Source organism: Trichomycterus rosablanca, unplaced genomic scaffold (assembly GCF_030014385.1).
Source record: "Trichomycterus rosablanca isolate fTriRos1 unplaced genomic scaffold, fTriRos1.hap1 scaffold_129, whole genome shotgun sequence".
NCBI classification, from domain to species: Eukaryota; Metazoa; Chordata; class Actinopteri; order Siluriformes; family Trichomycteridae; genus Trichomycterus; species Trichomycterus rosablanca.
The window spans coordinates 84,049-105,642 of record NW_026946961.1 but is presented as its reverse complement, the minus strand read 5'-3'; the positions used below and the strand labels follow the sequence as shown (position 1 = coordinate 105,642).

At 36.0% G+C, this 21,594-nt stretch overlaps 3 protein-coding genes across 3 annotated transcripts; 2 read left to right on the top strand and 1 right to left on the bottom strand.

The window, feature by feature from the left end:
• Nucleotides 1-7,068: 7,068 nt before the first annotated feature.
• LOC134305209 (histone H1-like) lies at nucleotides 7,069-7,509 on the top strand (the record flags this gene model as incomplete). Its single annotated transcript, XM_062990091.1, has 1 exon — nucleotides 7,069-7,509. A coding segment is annotated over one exon (441 nt), but the record flags the coding sequence as incomplete, so codon positions are not given.
• A 10,489-nt stretch (nucleotides 7,510-17,998) lies between these two features.
• Nucleotides 17,999-18,407, top strand: LOC134305218 (histone H4). The gene has a single exon (XM_062990104.1). The coding sequence runs from the start codon at nucleotides 17,999-18,001 to the stop codon at nucleotides 18,308-18,310; it is 312 nt and encodes a 103-aa protein (XP_062846174.1). The 3' UTR covers nucleotides 18,311-18,407.
• Nucleotides 18,408-20,017: 1,610 nt separating this feature from the next.
• LOC134305212 (histone H3) lies at nucleotides 20,018-20,454 on the bottom strand. Its single transcript, XM_062990095.1, has one exon. It carries the CDS (start codon nucleotides 20,446-20,448, stop codon nucleotides 20,038-20,040), a length of 411 nt encoding a protein of 136 aa, XP_062846165.1. The 5' UTR covers nucleotides 20,449-20,454; the 3' UTR covers nucleotides 20,018-20,037.
• Between the last annotated feature and the right edge of the window lie 1,140 nt (nucleotides 20,455-21,594).

Genomic DNA, 21,594 nt, shown 5'->3' with positions numbered 1-21,594 from the left:
TGTAGCTTAACAGTTAAGATACTGGACTAGTAAGCAGAAGGTTGATGGTTCAAACCTCATCACTGCCAGGCTGCCACCGTTGGGCTCTTGAGCAAGGCCCTTAACCCTCAATTGCTTAGACTGCAAAATGTAAGTCGCTTTGGATAAAAGCGTCTGCTGAATGCTGAAAATTTAAAGACAAAGCAAGAGTGTATACTTTGATTATTTGTGGCCAGTTTTGTTGTGACTATGGTAAAAAGAAATTGAAATGTCGCCGTTTTGTGGCACTTTTGGAAAATTGTTTTAAAAAGTAATATGATGTGGTCAAATGAGATCATGTGACCATGTTGGTAAACAAAAATCTTCCCTCGCCCTGTTGTGGCACTTTTGAAGAATTGCAAAAAAAAATAAAAATATAGTGATATGATATTGTTACGAGCCAGTTCTCCACTGCAAACAATTAAAGACATGGTGGACTTACTGGGGACGAGACTTTCAATATAAAAGCAGCAGGCGACCTGTATACTTTGAAAGCTCTGGTTAAGTAAATACAGCTACAACGTATGTTAAGAACACATGCAGGTAGACAGACCACTGTTATTTTGGCCTTGTGTTTATTTGTGGCCACCAGTTTTCTTGTGACTGTGGTAAAAACAACAATTGAGATGTCGCCCTCTTGTTGCATTTTTGGAGAATTGTTACAAAAACTAATATAATATGGTAAAATGAGGTTTTGTGAACATGGAAAAAAAAGATTTTTGTAATGTCGCCCTATTGTGGCAGTTTTGGAATTGCACATTGAAAAATTAACATGATATGGTGAAATGAGTTCATGTGACCAAGTTGATAAAAAAAAAAATCTTCTAATGTCGCCCTCTTGTGGCACTTTTGGAGATTTGCAAAAAAGTAATATGTTGTGTTAATATGAGATCTTGTGACCATAATAAACAAAAATCTTTGTAATGTCGCCTTGTTGTGGCACTTTTGAAGAATTGTAAAAAAAAAAAATAGTGATATGATATTGTTACGAGCCTGTTCACTACTGCAACCAATTACAGACATGGTGGAGTGACTGTGGGCGGGACTTTCAGTATAAAAAAAAAAAGAAAAGAATGTCAAGGGCAGTTGTAGCCTAGCGGTTAAGCTACTGGACTAGTAAGCAGAAGGTTGATGGTTCAAACCTCATCACTGCCAGGCTGCCACCGTTGGGCCCTTGAGCAAGGCCCTTAACCCTCAATTGCTTAGACTGCAAAATATAAGTCGCTTTGGATAAAAGCATCTGCTGAATGCTGAAAATGTAAAGACAAAGCTAGAGTGTATACTTTTATTATTTGATTAATTGATTATTTTCTTGTGACCATAATAAAAAAAATTGTAATGTCGCCCTCTTGTGGCACTTTTGAAGAATTGCAAAAAAAAGTTATTATAATTTATATTATATAATATAATATTATGTGGTAATATGAGGTCTTTTAACCATAGTAAAAAAAATCCTTGTAATGTCGCTGCTTTGTGGCAGTTTTGGAAAACTGTAAAAAAAAATTAACATGATATGGTAAAATAAGTTCATGTGACCGAACGGGTAAAAAAAAAAAAAACATTTTAATGTCGCCCTGTTGTGGCACTTTTAAAAAATTGCAAAAAAGTAATATGATGTGGTAATATGAGATCTTGTGACCATAGTAAACAAATATTTTTAATGTCGCCCTGTTGTGGCACTTTTGGAGAACTGTAAAAAACAAATTGTGAGATGATATTGTTACGTGCCTGAGGGACACGTGTTTTTTTGTCTGTTTTCATGTACAGTATTTGTGTTTGGTTGTTCTCTCTTTCTGTCTTTCTGTATTTTTGCAGTACAAGTGGCTGCTGATTGGTTGCAGCGTTTTCTCCACTGCATTCAATGAGAGCTATGATGGAGTGACTAGAGGCGGGACTTTCAGTAAAAAAGCAGCAGACGACCGCCACAAATAAAAAAAAAGAAAGAAAAGAATGTCAAGACAAAGATAGAGTGAATACTTCTAAAGCACTGGTTGAGTAAATACAGCTACAAGGCTATGTTATGAGCACATGCAGGTAAACAGAGCACTGTAATTTTAGCCTTGTGATTATTTGTGGTCAGTCAAAAAAAAAATTGAGATGTCGCCCTCTTGTATCAGTTTTGGACATTTGTTATAAAAACTAATATTATTTTTTATTATATAATATTATGGTAAAATGAGATCATGTGACCTAGCTGGTAAAAAAAATCTTGTAATGTCGCCCTCTTGTGGCACTTTTGGAGAATTGAAAAATAAAAAAATACTGATATGATATTGTTACGTGCCTGAGGGACACGTTTTTTTTTCTGTTTTCATATATTTGTGTTTGGTTGTTCTCTCTTTCTGTCTTTTTGCAGTACAAGTGGCTTCTGATTGGTTGCAGCCTGTTCTACACTGCAACCAATGAGCGATAGGGTGGAGTGACTGAGGGCGGGGCTTCCAGTTAAAAACAGCAGGAGACCGCCAGAAATAAAAAACAAAGAAAAGAATGTCAGGATAAAGATAGAGTGTATACTTAAATCATATATGCATATGAAAGCTCTGGTTAATTAAATACAGCTTTACGGCTATGTTATGAGCATATGCAGGTAGACAGAGCACTGTAATTTTGGCCTTATGTTTATTTGTGACCACCAGATTTCTTTTGACCGTGGTAAAAAAAAAAAAATTGTGTTGCTTCCCTCTGGTGGCACTTTTGGAGAATTGTAAAAAGTAATATGATATGTTAAAATTCCCAGATTTTACCAATTCTTCCCTGTCTCAGGTCCACAATCTTGGTGTCATTCTAGACTCCACTCTTTCTTTTGAATCTCACATAAAAAATGTTGCTAAAACTGGATATTTTCACCTTAAGAACATCTCTAGACTGCGCTTCTTTATTTCATTCTCTTCAACTGAAACTATTGTAATGGACTATTGTAATGCTGTTCTTTATGGGCTCCCTGTCTCCGGGCTGAAGAGGCTACAGCATGTACAAAATTCAGCCGCGAGGGTCCTAACACATACAAGATCACGTGATCACATAACTCCTTCACTTAAACAGCTCCACTGGCTACCCATCCAATACCACATTCAATATAAGCTTCTTTTGTTGGTTTGTAAAACCTTGCATGGCCAAGCACTTACATATCTCACTGATTTACTTAATCCATACTCACCTACTTGTTCACTTCGGTCATCAGATGAAAACGTACTTGTTGTCCCCCTTTCAGGCTTCGTTCTATGTGACAGGGCTTTTAGTATATCTGGTCCCAAACTCTGGAACTCCATTCCTGAGAAACTCCGAGCATGTACTTTGTTTTGGCTGAGCGGGAGTCATCTCTTCCCCTCCTGCGCCACCAACCAGACAAACCACCAACGTTTTTTTTGTCGTGTTGTATATCTTCTCTGGTAGTTAAAAGTTTAACTTAGTTATGTAATATTTTAATCAAACTTAAAAGCAGAGTAGGGGGTGAAGCCCTTTTTTTGTTTTTTTTTGTTTTCTCCTGGTAACAGTAGAGAGAGAGGCAGGAAAAACATTGTATTTTGATTAGTTTAGCACCTTGTACGGTGGCCGAGAAGTGCAAAACAAATTAACATTTTAGAAAATAAAATTACAAAAAAAAAAAAAAAAAAATTTACAAGAGCTGAAACACTTTTACCAATGCCGAGACACATTTACAAACAGCCGATCTGACGGAAATGGTAAGTACAATACACAGGAAGTGCTTGTTGCTTACCTGCTGCCAATCAAACTGTTTCTCGGGGGTAAAGTGAACGGAGTTTGTGATGGTAACACTAAGCAATGTTTTGTCTATTTTGTGGAAATAATTTTATCCAGTTCACCTGCTTTTGTTTTTCTTGTAGTCTTGAAGTCCTTAGATTGTTTGTGCAGACATTTAGACGTGGCCTGTTCATCTCTATCTACTGTCCGCTTCTCTAAACATCTAAGGAATTCCCACAAGAAAAACAAAAGCGGGTCAACTGGATATAATAATTAACACAAAATGGACAAAACATTTGATACCGAGGCTTTGAAGCTTGTTTCACTTTTGTAACACTGGACTCAGTGTATCGGAGCTTGTATTAAACCAGCAGGAATGTGCGGGACTGATTCAAAGCTTTGGTGCTTTTATCTCACTGACTATATAAGAGACAGTAAAACTACACTCTAATAAGTAATGTGTCATTTTTTCTACACAACTACTGTGTCCTGCGATCTGTAACATGTTTTGTGTCATTTCTGGCCACTTTTTACACAGACACGTAAAGTAACTCCAATAGTTAGTCTACACATTTATGTGTAGAACTGTGAGAACATTGTTTAAAAATATATATTTATTCAATTTTTAATTTTAATTTGGATAAAATAATGGCATTTCTGACTAGAAACATAGATTTTTTTTTTCCATGGAAGATTAAAAATAAATTAATAAATAAAAATATGCATTAACCAGTCACATTTCTCCTATCAAGTATATCTGTGTTTCATGGTTGATTTCCTCTTTTTGGACCATGCAAGGAAAGGAGCAGGACTCATCCTTATTGGTAAGATGCAAAAGCAGTGGCGTTTCAAAATAGTCTAGTATTGAGTATGTTTTATTAATATTTATTTAGTTGTTTATCAGTGTTTTGTTGTTTGTTTTATGAAGTCAAGCAAAGCTATAAAAAGTAGGTTTTAACCCTGTGACCTGTTTTAACTTACAATAGACTTACAATAGACTTAGTTAAGTAAAAAAGGAGGCACTGAATTACATTAATATAAACCTAAGTTTGCTTTTCTGTTCCTATTCAGTAATAAATGTTCTGTTAAACCTGACTAGTCTTTCTTTTTATTGGTATTATTTATCGTTAGCTAACTGGCTAACCGTTAATCTGACTTTTAGTTTGGTCAAAATGGCGCCACAACAGAATGACTGTGGATAAGGTTACCATACATTTACATTTTCAGCATTTAGCTGAAAATGTTGAATTCAAAAGGAATTCAACAAGAAAAACAAAAGCTGCCAACTGGCTGAAATAATTAACACAAAATGGACAGAACATTGTTTATTAGGGACGGAACATTTGATACCGAGGCTTTGAAGCTTGTTTCACTTTTGTAACACTGGACTCAGTGTATCGGAGCTTATATTAAACCAGCAGGAATGTGCGGGACTGATTCAAAGCTTTGGTGCTTTTATCTCACTGACTATATAAGAGACAGTAAAACTACACTCTAATAAGTAATGTGTATTCTCATATAAACTATTTCCTCTCCTGCGTTTCCCCTCGCGCTGTATCCTGCGTTCTCATTGGCTGTTCGACATGTCACTCATTCCCAGTTGCCCGTCTGAGATCAGATATCTGACCTGCTAGAAAACTCGATCCAGTCGCCGAGCGCTCGGCGAGCCGGTCGGGTCGAGTTGTTGGATAGTTCACACTTAGCGACTGAGAGCCGAGTTTTGATCGCCGACTGAACGCTGAGTTGCTCCCGACCCGGAAAATCAATCGCCGACCAGTCGCCGAGCGAAGATCAGGGCAAAAATCGTGTAGTGTGAACTAGGCATAAGAGGCGCTAATGCAGTCGGTTCGGAAGTGCAGAATCGTTTCGGAAGAATCGGTTCTTTAAATCGAATCGTTAGCAACATTTCTTATTGTTATTAGCATTAAAGCTGGTAGTGGTGGATATATTTAGGGTAAAGCACAACTCTTCCAAAATTCATCATCCGATTTACTTTATTCTGGTAAAGGAAACATTTTAGCTTGTATGCTGTAACTGTAGTTTTCAGGTGACTTGTTTAATAATTTGTTAAACAGCCTATGTGAATAATTAGAGACATCTGATGACAAATTTGGAGGAATATTAATTGTGTTCTGATTACTTATTTGGTTGGTTGACTAATCAGAATGTTATTCAAAATATTAAATGTTGTAAATGTCTAATTCAGTTATTATTTTGTATTGTGATTACACAAGACTCTCTGAGAGAGAAACACAGCACCTTGTAATGATATTTTTGTCTTTCTTTTAGGACAGAGAAACAGACGTTTTATGAGATCTTGCAACCATCTTTAAGAATGAAAAAGAAAAGTTCAAGAAAGATATATTTTGTACATTTACCGTTAAACTGTTTGTAATCTTGTTTTAATTTATTACTTGTCACAAAAAAGAATGTTATTTAAACATTTGTAATATTATACAGTAAAATAAAATGGCTACATTTGTATTAGTCTTTATTTTACCCATTTTCTTGATTACACATAATCAACACACATTGTGTAAGAACATTGTGTGTGTTAATTATCCTAACACGGTGGGTGTGCAAAACAGGATGACACATTTACTGTGTTTAAATCAACATATAGTATGTGTCGTCCCTGAGCACACTCCTCACATGTGTTGAAATTCCACACCGTGTGTGTCGTTTTTAACACATTTCTTTTTAGTGTAGGGTTACCAACCGCCCCGTAAAATACAGAATCGTTCTTTATTTGGAGACTAAACGCCACGTTCCGTATTGAACTGGTACAGGACGAGCTTTGTATGAAACAGAAGGATACTGCTGCTACCGTGCGAATTAGAAAGTGTTTGGTTATTATATTAAGTATTCGCTTTAATTCTTAGTAACGGTGTGTGTGAGCAGGTTTATCAGCATAACAACCTGTTTAATACACCGCTGTATGAGTAGCGCAGTGGGCTGAGTGCGTTGTTTTGCCTAAAATATGGTTCTGACTTATTATTATAAAGAATGAAAATAATATTTGTTAAACACCCTAAATAAAACAATTTAATAATGTTCTCATGACGGTGTAAGACACGTTATATTTTTTATAGGTGCAACCCTAACCACCCCCCTCCTCCCCCACTCAGGTATTTTCAGCACAATCAGGAAAAACTTCAAAAGCTTTAATGAGGCTTCATCTGCACATCACTATTGTTTAGCGTTACCGTCACAAACTCTGTTCACTTCATCCCTGCAAAACAGTTTGATTGGCAGCAGGTAAGCAACGAGCACTTCCTGTGTATTGTACCTACCCTTTCTGTCAGATCGACCGTTTGTAAATTTGTTTCGGCATTGGTAAAAGTGTCCCTGGCCGCCCTGAAGAAAGCTCTGTCTGCAGGTGGATACGACGTGGAGAAGAACAACTCCCGCGTCAAACTCGCCGTCAAAAGCCTGGTGACCAAGGGCACCCTGGTGCAAACCAAGGGCACCGGCGCCTCAGGATCTTTCAAGCTCAACAAGAAGCAAACCGAGGCGAAGAAGCCCGCGGCCAAACAAGCCGCCGCTCCTAAAGTGAAAAAGGCCGCAAAGAAACCCGCCGCTGCAAAGAAGCCCAAGAAGGTAACAGCCAAGAAGCCCGCCGCTAAGAAGTCCCCCAAGAAGGTCAAGAAACCCGCTGCTGCTGCTAAGAAAGCCACCAAGAGCCCCAAGAAGGCAGCCAAGAGTCCTAAAAAAGCCAAGGCAGCCAAACCCAAGACCGCTAAGCCCAAAGTGGCCAAGGCCAAAAGAGCTGCACCCAAGAAGAAGTAAACATGTTCATGTTTTATTACCTTCGTTTTCTTAAAACGGCTCTTTTAAGAGCCACCTATTTCCTCCCATAAAGAGTCGCGTTTCCTAAACACATACATGCATGCAAACATGCAACCATCCATCCATACATACATATTTTGTGGAGAGAGTGATAAGCAAGGAGTTAAAAACACTAAGTATGTCTGGTCCTGTTTTATGTGTAATAATGATTTTGTCACACATCCCCATAAAACTGTCCGTATAAATGTGTATATGTATGTGAATTTACGTATATGAGCTCCTTACATAATGTAATTGTTAGTGTAAATGTTATTGTGACATAATATAAAGTAATTGTTGCTTAAGAGAAGCTTTTCTGTATCATACATTACATGGGCGGGAGAACGGAGGAGAAGAGAGGGGAGGAGGGGCGGGGCCACATGTGAGGGGGCGTGTATGTGTTTCCCTGAGACATGACGGCGCGTTTAGGATTGGCTCAGCTGAGCCTTCGCTCTAAGCCAATAGGAGAGAGGCCAGTTTGCCTATATTTCACCGTTTCGAGCTCTTTGTCAGTTTACTTCAGTTTTGTTCGACGAACACATCTGATCATCAAAATGAGTGGACGAGGGAAAAGATCAAATATTGAATTATGGCAAGTTTTAAAAGAACAAATTAGAATGTTTTTTAAACGAAAATGTAGGGAATTGCATCAACAAAATAACGACATTTATGATAAACTGTTGGATGAATATATTGAATTATTTACAAAATCTGGGTTGACCTCTGAAGAAGAGAATAGATTAAATGACATTAAAAAAAAATTAACTGAAATTAATGATGAACTAACTATAAGCCCTCAAATGCAAGCAGGTCATGACATAAATCAACCAGCAAATATTACAAATATAATTAAACAATTAAGAGAAGGAAAATCAAATAAATATATTGCCGGGATACGAAATGATAAGGGAAAAATAATTGAGGATGAAAGTGAAAAATGTATATTAATAAGAAATATCTGTGAAAAGATGTATAAAAAAATAGAAGTAGACATTACAAAAGTGCGGTCCTTTTTGAGTACATGCACAAAAGATACTGTTTATTGTTCAGAAGACCTAGGAAGACCTATATCATGTGATGAAACTCTTATTGCCATTAAACAACTAAATAAAGGTAAATCTCCCGGCACAGATGGCATACCCACCGAATTCTATCAGTTATTTAAACAAGATGTGGGGGAATTATTGGCATCCGCTTTTAATGATGGAATAAATAACTGCAAAATGCATGAATCTTTTTATCAAAGTGTAATTAACTTAATTTTTAAAAAAGGAGATCCACATGATTTTGATAATTGGCGACAAATTACAATAATGAACGTAGATTATAAAATATTTGCTAAGATTTTAATGAATAGAATAAATGAACATTTAGACAATTTGATAGAATTGGAACAGACATGTGCAATAAAAGGCAGATATATGTGGGACAACTTGAATTCTTTAAGAGAGATAATGACAAATAAAAACATTAACGATTATTTTATTATTGCTCTTGACCAAAAGAAGGCTTTTGATTTAATATCTAGAGAATATCTTTGGTTGGTGTTGGAACACTATGGGTTTCCTCCTGAATTTATACATATGGTTAAGCTATTATATAAAACATCTGTGACACAAGTAAAAGTAAACAGTGTTTTGACAGATTCCTTCTTAGTGGAACGGGGAGTTAAACAAGGCTGCCCCTTAAGTGCAGCCCTTTATGTACTAGCTATTAGCCCTCTTCTAAATAAAATCAAGCATGACCCAAGAATACAAGGTATAAAACTTTCTAAGAACAACATAATTAAAATCTCAGCTTATGCTGATGATATAACAGTCTTTATTAAAAACCAATTTGAATACAATATATTAAAAGACTATTTTAATGAATATGAAATAATAGCAGGTGCAAAACTTAACCAAATGAAAACAGAAGGTATTTGGATAGGAGGAAATACACAACCCTATCTAGAAGTTAATATAAAAGAAGAAATAAAAGTACTGGGTATATATGTATCTAAAGACAGAGCACGTGAACTAAACTGGGAAAAGAAAGAAGAGTCAGTGAAACATGAACTGGACAAATTCAAAGGCTCTAACTATAAAACTCGCATACATATTATTAAAACCTTTATTTTATCTAAATTATTATTTCTTGCTACTGTTTTTCCACCAGATGAAAAATGTATTAATCGCCTGAACAAATTGTGTATTAAATTTATATGGAATACAAATAGGGAGGTAACAAAACGAACCCTTTTGTTTAAACCAAAGTTACAAGGAGGGTTAGGAGCAATCGACTTAGGCATTAAATTAAAAATTGCATTTTGTAAAAACATAGCACAAGCAATGGAAAGGAAGGCTAAGTGGATACTAAAGGAATCTGAATGGTTGAAACAAAAAGGAAAGAAAAGAAAAGATGTATTTTATTATAAACTTATTTATGGTGATTTCACATTTAAGCATACAAACTTAAATATTGACTGGATTAACTTATCAAATAAAGAAATTTATAAATTAATTAATACATTTTATCATGGAGAAACCTTACAGTATAGACAGACAGATTTAAATGAAAGTAAGATAATAATAAAGAACATACTCTCTAAAAATATTTCTGAAAATATAAGAGACACAATGTGGCTAATAATAAATTATAGACTACCTGTTAGAACAATTGTGAAATGGAGTTGTTATGTCACCACCACTAAATGTCCTATACATGGTTGTCTGGAAGAAGAAACAATTGAACATCTTTTGTTGAACTGTACAAGAACCACCAACATTTGGAATAAAGTAAAAACATTAAATTTGGATTTTGATATAAATATGAGAACAATAATGTATGGTATTTTTGATAATGTACATACAAATATTGAAGAATTTTACTGGCTAATTATTTGTGTGGTGAATACAAAGATTTGGAAAACAAGATGCAAAATAATTATAGACCAAATTAATATAAGTGCTGACATTGTTTGTAAACAGATTGTTTGTCACTTAAGACGGTTGCGAACTGAAGATCTTAAAGCTAAGAAAAAATTTCCATGGTCGATACTTAAGTTGTAAAAATTTGTATGTAATAGATTTTATGTTTTGTATGTGTTATTGCTGTGTTCTTTATCTGGTTCGGATTGTAATGTAATGATAATAACTTTGTTCTGAAAATCATGTCTTAATAAAGATCATATTTAAAAAGGAAAACCGGTGGTTAAGCTAACAACTCTTTCATATGTTAAACATCTGACGACGAAAGCTTTCCTGTGAAACAGCGACCAACAAACGGACATTAAAAGAACAAAGGACGCTAACACATGCTCCCGCGTGTGTCCTCCCCACCTGAGGTGGGGAGGCACTGGGTTCGACTGAGATACGTTGGTGAAAGCGATGCTCCTAACCGCACGGAGGTGGGAGCTCAGCTACTACTTAGCGACTGGATTAATGCTGCAGATGTTTATTCTTTCATTGCATCTCCAAACCGCAGAGACTTCGAAATATGTTTCCATCAATTACAGACTTTACAACGTTTCACGCAGATATTTAACAGTGCCACTGGCACGGGTTTCTGGAAGAACTGGGAACTGATTTCTTCTGTCCCTAATGATATTAAATTCATAGTTGTTAAATTCTGGACTGGACGTGTTGCTGATGGCGATGTGGAACAATATATAAAGAGGTTTGGAGAAATCTTACAAGTTTACAAGCCCGTTGATCAATTTGGAATATGGTATGGCGTTCGCAAATTCAAAATTAGGATAAAAAAAACTCCTGATGGCAACACAATGACTATTCCAAATACCATCTCAATGGGGCCTTACAATGGCAGCATAACTTACCCTGGGCAAAGCAAGAGTTGCTACATCTGCTCCTCAACATTACATCATGTTAAAGACTGTGACATACTTAAGTGCTGGAAGTGCGGACAGCATGGTCATAAAGGAAAAGACTGCAAAAGCACAGAAATCTGTAATCTATGCAACAAAGAAGGTCATACTTTTTTTAATTGCCCTTACTCCTACAGTAACAAAATTAAAGGTTTTCAAAGCCAACAAAATCAATCTGTGCAAGTGATCAACCCTCCGTCTTCTCTAGAAACAAATCCGCTACAGGAAGTCTGCACACAAGAGCCTTTAATAACTACAATAGAAACCAACAATGAAGATAAGAAGCAACAAGAAAAGAACATCGAACCCGAGGGAAACAAAACATCGGACTCCGACACTTCTAACACATCGACCAGCTCTGATGAAACAGACTCTTCCTCCTCCACCACCACAGCAAGTGATGAACTCACGAGCCCTCCTGCTCCAACCAAGAAGACTTCGATTAAACCTTCGACTTTAAAGCCTCCATCTAATGATAATGTTCAAGGTAATATAGATATCTCAACAGAAAATGTTGTACAAAGCTCCACTCTCTCACCTAAATTAATAAAAAATAAAAGACGTAAAAGAAATTCTCCCCCTGACAGTAATTTAGGTAAAAGGACAAAAGAAAACACATGATTAACAAATAATAAATAAATAAAAAAAGGTCCTTTACCCTAAAATAAATATATGGATTTTGGTTATTAGAATGTCACTTAACGTAATTTCAATTAATGTAAGAGGGATTCAATCGGAAAAAAATCAAATACAAAAAATTAATCAGTTAAAGCTTAAACGTTGTGATATAATATGTGCACAGGAATTAAGACTAGTTAGCTTAAACGACATGAATAAAGTACAAAAATTATGGTCACCGAGTAAATGTTTCTTGTCCATTGGAGAGAATAAAGCTGATGGAGTGGGAATATTTTTTAAACAACCTGTTGAAATTATTAAAGTTAGACAAATAATTCCAGGTAGAATTCTTTTAGTTGACTGCTTTTTTCAAAATCAAAAAATCAGAGTAATTAATATATACACGCCGTCAGATCGCGCCGGTAAAATAAGAATTTTTCACAAAATGTCAGAATTATTAAATATTGGGTTTCCCGTAATCTTATGTGGGGACTTCAATACAATTACTGATTTAAAAGATAGAATTCCGTTTAAGGATACTCCAATAAGTAGGGAGGGAAATCTATTAAAAAAGATCTGTGAATCATCCGAACTAAACGATGTCTTTAAACAATTACATCCAAATCGAATGGGTTTTACACGTTTTGATAAGATAGTTAACACACGAATTGATAGAATATATACATCAAAAAATATACAAATTATTAACTATACAACAGAATATTTAGTAGACTCTGACCATTTAGCAGTGAACGTTAAAATAAATATAGGGAAATACGAGAATAAAGGATATTGGAAATTAAATACATCATGCCTAAAAAACCCAAATTTAATAATAGAAGTGAAGGAAGAAATTAATCGAATTAAGCAATTAAATGTTTTAACTAAGTCAAATATAGAACTATGGAGTGTTTTAAAAAGTCAAATAAGAACCTTTTTTAAGCGTAAATGTAAAGAATTTAACTTTCCGCAGAAACGAATATTATAAGCAGTTAACCCTTGACTACGTAAGTTTGCAAACTATATCTGAAACGAAATTATGAAGAAGAAAATAAATTAAGAGGTAAAATTGGAAATCGCAAAAATAAATAATGACATTTTTCTAAGTACTCAAATACAAGCTGGTTTTGACTCCAGCTACATGGGAAATGTAAATACTGTAATAAAACACTTCAAAGAAAGAAAAGAAAATAAATATATAACGGGTATTCGAAATAAAGATGGCAAAATTATAAAAACCAATAATGAAATACGTAATTTAATACAGGAAAAATGTGAAACTGCATATAAAAAAGAACATATTGATGAAGCTCAAATTATAAAATTCTTGAAACTTTTTCCTAAAAATAATATAGAAAATTTAGAACACTTAGAAAAACCATTTACAAAGGAAGAAATAGAATTAGCCATAAGACAACTAAATAAAGAGAAAACACCAGGGTCAGATGGCCTCCCTGCTGAACTCTATCAAATATTTTGTAATGACTTGATAGATCTTTTGGAGAAAGTATATAATGAAGGTTTCCAATTAAGAAAAATGCATGATTCCTTTTATCATACCATAATAAATTTAATATTCAAAAAGGGTGATCAATACAATTTAGATAATTGGAGACAAATCAGTGTAACTAATGTAGATTATAAAATATTAGCAAAAATTTTAATTAATAGAATGAACGAATTTTTAAATAAAATTGTAGAACAAGAACAAACGTGCGCTATAAAAGGGCGATTCATGTGGGATAACCTAAGTACTATAAGAGATATACTAACAAATGAAAAAAATAAAAATTATTTCATAGTAGCATTAGATCAGAAAAAAGCTTTTGACTACGTCTCAAGAGAATATCTCTGGCATGTATTAGAAAACTATGGCTTTCCAGAAAATTTCATCCAAATGATAAAGCTGCTTTATGCAAAGTCGGAAGTACAAATAAATGTTAACGGTGTTTTAACACATAATTTTAGCTGTCATAGAGGAGTAAAACAAGGTTGTCCCCTGAGTTCTGCCCTATACATTTTGGCAATTAGTCCACTTTTAAAATTAATTAAAAATAATAAAAAAATCAAAGGTATTCAACTAGATCCCAATAACTTAGTTAAAATTTCAGCATATGCAGATGATATCACCGTAATAATAAAAGATCAACAAGAGCTTGATATTTTAAAAGAACATTTTAAAACATACGAGTTAGTTTCGGGAGCCAGACTAAATCAAAACAAAACCGAAGGAGTTTGGATAGGAGATGATGATATTCAACCCCATATCAATCTAAATCTGAAAGATAAAATAAAAATTTTAGGTATATATATAACTAATAGTAAAACTAGAGAACTAAATTGGGAGAAAAAGGAACAATTAATAAAAGAGGAACTAGAAAAATATAAAGCTACCAATTATATGACACGAATTCAAATTATAAAAACTTTTATCTTGTCTAAATTATTATTTCTAGCTACAGTTATACCACCCGATGATAAATATATTACAAGATTAAACAAGCAATGTGTAAAATATATATGGGGAACTAATAGAGAAGTAACAAAAAGAGCATTATTATACAAACCAAAAAAACATGGGGGCTTGGGAGCTGTTGATATGGGTAATAAATTAAAAATAGCATTTTGTAAAAATGTAACACAAGCCTTGAATAGAGGTGCAATTTGGGTTGGAAAAAAAGAATATTGGTCAAAACAAAAAGGTAAAAAGAGATTAAATATACCATACTACCAACTCCTTTACGGAGATTTTATGTTTAAACATGATCATTTAAATATAGACTGGCTAAATCAAACCAATAAAGATATTTATAATATAATTAATAATCATTATTATGGTGAAAAGATACAATACAGTCAACTAACCGAAGAGGAATCGACAAAAGTAAGAAAAAATGTCTCCTCTAAAAACATCTCTGAAAACATACGTGATACAATTTGGTTAATAACGGTTGGAAGACTTCCTGTAAGAGTTATCGTTAAATGGAGTTGCTTTGTAACAACAAAATTATGCCCGATACAGGGCTGTTTACAAGATGAAACCATCGAGCATCTACTAATAAATTGTAGTAGATCAGTTGATATTTGGAACAAAATTAAAACTTTAAACTTAGATTTCGAAATAAATAAAAAAACAATTATGTTTGGAATCTTCGAAAATACTTCTCAAAGAATAAATGACCTTTATTGGTTAGTTGTCTGTATTGTTAATACAAAAATCTGGAAAACTAGGTGTAAAATGATTTTCGAGCAATGCAACATACCCCCAGATATTGTTTTTAAACAAATTGTATGCCATCTTAGAAGACTAAAAAATGAAGACTTGCGCACAAAAACAACTCCACTTCCTTGGTCAATATTAAGATTGTAATTTATTATTATTATTATTATTTTTTTTCACTTAAAAAAAATAATGTATAAAAAGGGAAAATAAAAAGAACAAGCTCTGAATATATATATTTTTTGTGTATTATTCTATACTGGATTTGTAATGAACATTTTGAACTGATGTAATTATTTTGATGATGTATTGATCTGTATATATTTGTAATGTGATTGAATTTTATTAAATAAAACTATTTAAAAAAGGAAGACCAGTGGTAAGGCTAGAGCTAAGGCCAAGACTCGCTCATCCCGTGCCGGCCTTCAGTTCCCTGTGGGCCGTGTTCACAGACTGCTACGTAAGGGTAATTACGCCCACCGTGTGGGAGCTGGAGCTCCTGTCTACTTGGCTGCTGTGCTGGAGTATCTGACCGCTGAGATCCTCGAGTTGGCTGGTAACGCCGCCAGAGATAACAAGAAGTCTCGTATCATCCCTCGTCATCTGCAGTTGGCTGTGCGTAACGACGAGGAGTTGAACAGACTGCTTGGAGGTGTAACCATCGCTCAGGGCGGTGTGCTGCCTAACATCCAGGCTGTTCTGTTACCCAAGAAGACCGAGAAAGCAGCCAAGTCCAAATAAAGTCGCTCTCGTGTTCTAACCAAAAGGCTCTTTTAAGAGCCCCCCATTTCCACAGAAGAAGTGCAATTTCCCCAGATAATGTGTAAATAAATGTAATATCGTTTCATAGACTCACATGTCATAAACCATATGATTTATGACATGGTAAAAAATTAACAAATCAATATGTATGACTTAATTTTTCCCCCATTTATCTATCTTTATGTATGTCCCTATATATGTATACATTAGCCAAGTTATAGATCACTTGCAGTAGCAAAACCAACAATATAGACGATTAAAAGTGGTGCAGCAAACGTGTTTGTGTAATACACATGGAACAAAAATAATAATAATGCTAATAATAATAAGGAAAATGAACGAAATATTCAATAATATATTTTTTTAAAGGTATATACTTTAAATGCGATTGTAAGCTGTGTTCTAAAAGCACAAAGAAACAGGAAAGTATTATAAATCCCGCCAACAGCATGGAGGAAATACTTTGTTTTTTGAAACGAGGCAGCGGCAGAACGCCGACCAATCAGCGACATTTGATGTAAGCACGATCGTCCAATGAGAAAAGAGCGTAATCAAGACGCCCAATGAGCGCAATAATTTATTAAGTGTAAATTATCATAATTACTCATAATAATGATTTTATTTCTATTATAGTTGTTGTAATAATAGTATTATTGGTGATGGTAGTAGTAGTAACTGTAATTATAATGTTATGGAGAACCAATAGACGGTTAGTGGAGCGTTTCTTCCATCTCGTGACCAAAATGTGAAAACACGAACTAAATCTGTGTGTTTATGTGTGTATGTGTGTGTTTTCTTTTATGTATGTGTATTTTTATGTAATATAAAAAATTGTTAGGAGGATTTAGTGGCGTTGGTGTTGCACGGTGTACACAGTCTGTATTTTACACAGAGATCGTATTAACTGATTGTAGTGTAATCTACAGTATGGCTGTACATTGGTAGAATGTAAACACGCTGGATGAAGGCATGAGGAATGAGCAGAATATTGAATGTTAACCATAAGACTGGTTATTGTAATAATGGTAATAAAACAACGGAATTCACAATGATGCCTTTTCTAATTAGGAAATTCATGTGTTTCAGCCGCCACCTTAGCTAACAAGTGTTAACAAGTGTCATAAGCGAGTGAGATAAAGACCATGACTGAATTAGATTAAAGGGGAAGACCCTGTCCTGTTCCAGCAGGACTAAACCTCTGTGCACAAAGCAAAATCCACAAACATAAAGAGAAGCTCGGCTTCAAGAAACTCCAGTGTGCTGCACAGAGGCCTGACCGAAGCCCCACAGCACAGCTGAGGAATTAAAGTTTTTGGTGGCACTCACACTCAGGCTGGAACTCATTGTGCTCGCTACCTGATCTGAAGGCATGAGGCTACTTTCACAAGCACTGAAAGGTTTCTAAAGCTATTTGTTTGTTTCAAATTCAATATTCACTACAACTGTACTGATATGAACTAATATACATTTTTGATTATACACTGCTGTATTCTCCCACACTGTCTTTCCGTATTACTAGTATGTTTTATTTATTATTTTTTGGCTACATTGTCATGCATCTAATGGCTGTTTGTCCCACTTAATTGAACAATATTAAAACATGCGACAAACATGGCGATTATAGTACATTGTAATAAGGTTTAAGGTTGCATAGGGTTTAGGGTTGTTTCTTTGTTTGTATTTCTTTCTTTTGGCACAACATGTTTAGAAAAAAATTCTTAACATTAAACATTAGTTACAGAAAAATATGTCATGTGGAATACATCACATCGATTGTGGACCGATTTACTGTGGGGTAAAAACAGTGGAGGTTCTAAGTTACGCGCTTTACATGAGATCTACTCCGAGCAGCTGCGGTCACAGTGGGCGGTCGCTGCTTAACTCCGCCCCATTGTCTTCAACTAGGTCCGGTAGAGAGAAATAACAGGCTTTCTGTGAACGTTCGTCCTGCATTGACTCGCTTCATCTCGACGAGAGCAGTAACGATGTCCGGAAGAGGAAAAGGCGGCAAAGGTCTGGGAAAAGGAGGCGCTAAGCGTCACCGCAAAGTTCTCCGTGATAACATCCAGGGTATTACTAAACCCGCCATCCGCCGTTTGGCTCGCCGTGGCGGTGTGAAGCGTATTTCCGGCTTGATCTACGAGGAGACCCGCGGTGTGCTCAAGGTTTTCCTTGAGAACGTCATCCGTGATGCCGTCACCTACACCGAGCACGCCAAGAGAAAGACCGTCACCGCAATGGACGTGGTGTACGCTCTGAAACGCCAGGGACGCACCCTGTACGGATTCGGGGGTTAAACGTTCAGACCTCCACGGTCTTTTTATAGCGCTTTATGTACTTTTTGGATATCACAAAGCTGGTCTTGACTGCTTCAAAGAATTGAAAAACAGCAAATTAATTATTTAAGTTCCAAAAGTTATAGAAAAAAGATTTTGTGTATTGTTAATGTGAAAACCTACACTTTTTATGCACACCTGTCTTCGTGAAAGTAAATTAAATTACCTAATTTGGGTTAGATATATGTTGGGGTTATATTAGTTTAGGTTAGAAATAACTTGGGGTTATTGTAATTAGGGTTAGAAGGAAGTTTGGCTTAAATTGGACTCAACAGATATCATCTGTGCTGCCTAGGAACACAAGGCGCACCTGGAGGTGACGAACCACACCTGGGTCCTCATGCCTTCAGATCAGGTAGCGAGAACAATGAGTTCCAGCCTGAGTGTGAGTACCAGCCAGAGAACCTGCAAACGGTGACAAAAACCCGTCAGAAATGGGAGTCGGTGCTGCGGGACTCAGAGGGCAAAGGTTAAAGTTACACACACACACACACACACACACACAGTGGCGGCTCAAACACATGAATTACCAAATTAGAAAAGGCATCATTGTGAATACGGTTGTTTTATTACCATTATTACAATAATCAGTCTTATGGTGAACATTCAATATTCTGCTCATTCCTTATGCCTTCATCCAGCGTGTTTACATTCTACCAATGTACAGCCATACTGTAGATTACACTACAATCAGTTAATACGATCTCTGTGTAAAATACAGACTGTGTACACCGTGCAACACCAACGCCACTAAATCCTCCTAACAATTTTTTATATTACATAAAAATACATAAAGATATACATACGTAAAAGAAAACACACACATACACACAAACACACAGATTTAGTTCGTGTTTTCACATTTTGGTCACGAGATGGAAGAAGGGCAGTTGTAGCCTAGTGGTAAGGTACTGGACTAGTAATCCAAAGGTTGCAGGTTCAAGCCCCACCACTGCCAGGTTGCCACTGTTGGGTCCTTGAGCAAGACCCTTAACCCTCAATTGCTTAGATAGTATATACTGTCTCAGTACTGTAAGTCGCTTTGGATAAAAGCGTCTGCTAAATGCCAAAAATGTAAATGTAAATGTAAGAAACGCTCCACTAACCGTCTATTGGTTCTCCATAACATTATAATTACAGTTACTACTACTACCATCACCATTAATACTATTATTACAACAACTATAATAGAAATAAAATCATTATTATGAGTAATTATGATTATTTACACTTAATATTTTACAGTATGTCTGTTCTAAAATTTCTCTAATTACCCTGTGTTGAGTACCTAGAATAGTATTTTATTATTGATCTATTATTCTGAATAATAATTATTGATTATTAATCTTCTTTTTTTTTTGCATTAGTAGCCTGATATTTTTTACCACCGCTGCAATTTATGGCTCCCTCTTCTTTACTGGCATGTTTTTTTAGAACATGTAATACATGTAAGAACATGTAAGAACATGTAAAGTACATCTCTACACACACACACAAACACATTAACAAGTTTTTCCAAACATTTATAACTGATAAATAAAACTAAATTATAACTCAGAACACACACACACACACACACAATGGAATAATAAATAAATAATAAACTTATGAAAAGTGCCCATTCCAGTGGAAGCATGTAAGTGGCTCTTAAAAGAGCCTTTGTGGATAACTGAATGGAGTGGGATCGTTTAAGCACGCTCTCCGCGAATACGGCGGGCCAGCTGGATGTCCTTAGGCATGATGGTCACCCTCTTGGCATGGATGGCGCACAGGTTGGTGTCCTCGAACAGACCGACCAGGTAAGCCTCACTGGCCTCCTGCAGAGCCATGACGGCAGAACTCTGGAAGCGCAGATCGGTCTTAAAGTCCTGAGCGATCTCTCTAACCAGGCGCTGGAAGGGCAGCTTGCGGATGAGCAGCTCAGTGGACTTCTGATAACGGCGGATTTCACGCAGAGCCACGGTACCTGGCCTGTAACGGTGAGGTTTCTTCACACCGCCAGTAGCCGGGGCGCTCTTGCGGGCAGCCTTAGTGGCGAGCTGCTTCCTCGGCGCCTTACCACCGGTGGATTTACGAGCGGTCTGCTTGGTTCTTGCCATCGCGTTTGGAACTCCGCACTTCACCAACTGTAGAACAGAATATGTTAGCCCGCCCAACACGCTCTATTTAAGTACCAGAGCCGCTCTGCGCTCATTGGGCGTCTTGATGATGCACTTTTCTCATTGGACGATCGTGCTTACATCAAATGTCGCTTACTGGTCGGCGTTCTGCCGCTGCCTCGTTTCGGAAAACATAATATTTCCTCCATGCTGTTGGCGGGATTTATAATACTTTCCTTTGTTTCTTTGTGCTTTTAAAACACAGCCTACAATCGCATTTAAAGTATATACCTTTTTAAAAAATATATTATTTCGTTCATTTTGCTTATTATTAGTTATTATTAGCATTATTATTATTTTTGTTCCATGTGTATTACACAAACACGTTTGTTGCACCACTTTAAATTGTCTGTATTGTTGGTTTTGCTTCTGCAAGTGATATAAAACTTCACTTATGTATGTATATAGAGATATATGTAAAGATAGAGAAAAAACAAATCGTACATATTGATTTGTTAATTTTACTATGTCATAAATCATGTGAGTTTTATGCCGTGTGAGCCTATGAAACGATATTATATCTTTTTTTTTTTACATTATCTGGGGAAATTGCACTTTTTCTGTGGAAATGGGTGGCTCTTAAAAGAGCCTTTTGGTTAGAACACGAGAGCGAGTTTACTTGGCCTTGGCTCCTTTCTCGGTCTTCTTGGGTAACAGAACAGCCTGGATGTTAGGCAGCACACCGCCCTGAGCGATGGTTACACCTCCAAGCAGTCTGTTCAGCTCCTCGTCGTTACGCACGGCCAACTGCAGATGACGAGGGATGATACGAGACTTCTTGTTATCTCTGGCGGCGTTACCAGCCAACTCGAGGATCTCAGCGGTCAGATACTCCAGCACGGCAGCCAAGTAGACAGGAGCACCAGCTCCCACACGGTGGGCGTAATTACCCTTACGTAGCAGTCTGTGAACACGGCCCACGGGGAACTGAAGACCGGCACGAGATGAACGAGTCTTGGCCTTAGCCCTAGTCTTACCACTGGTCTTCCTTTTTAAATATGATCTTTATTAAGACATGATTTTCAGAACAAAGTTATTATCATTACATTACAATCCGAACCAGATAAAGAACACAGCAATAACACA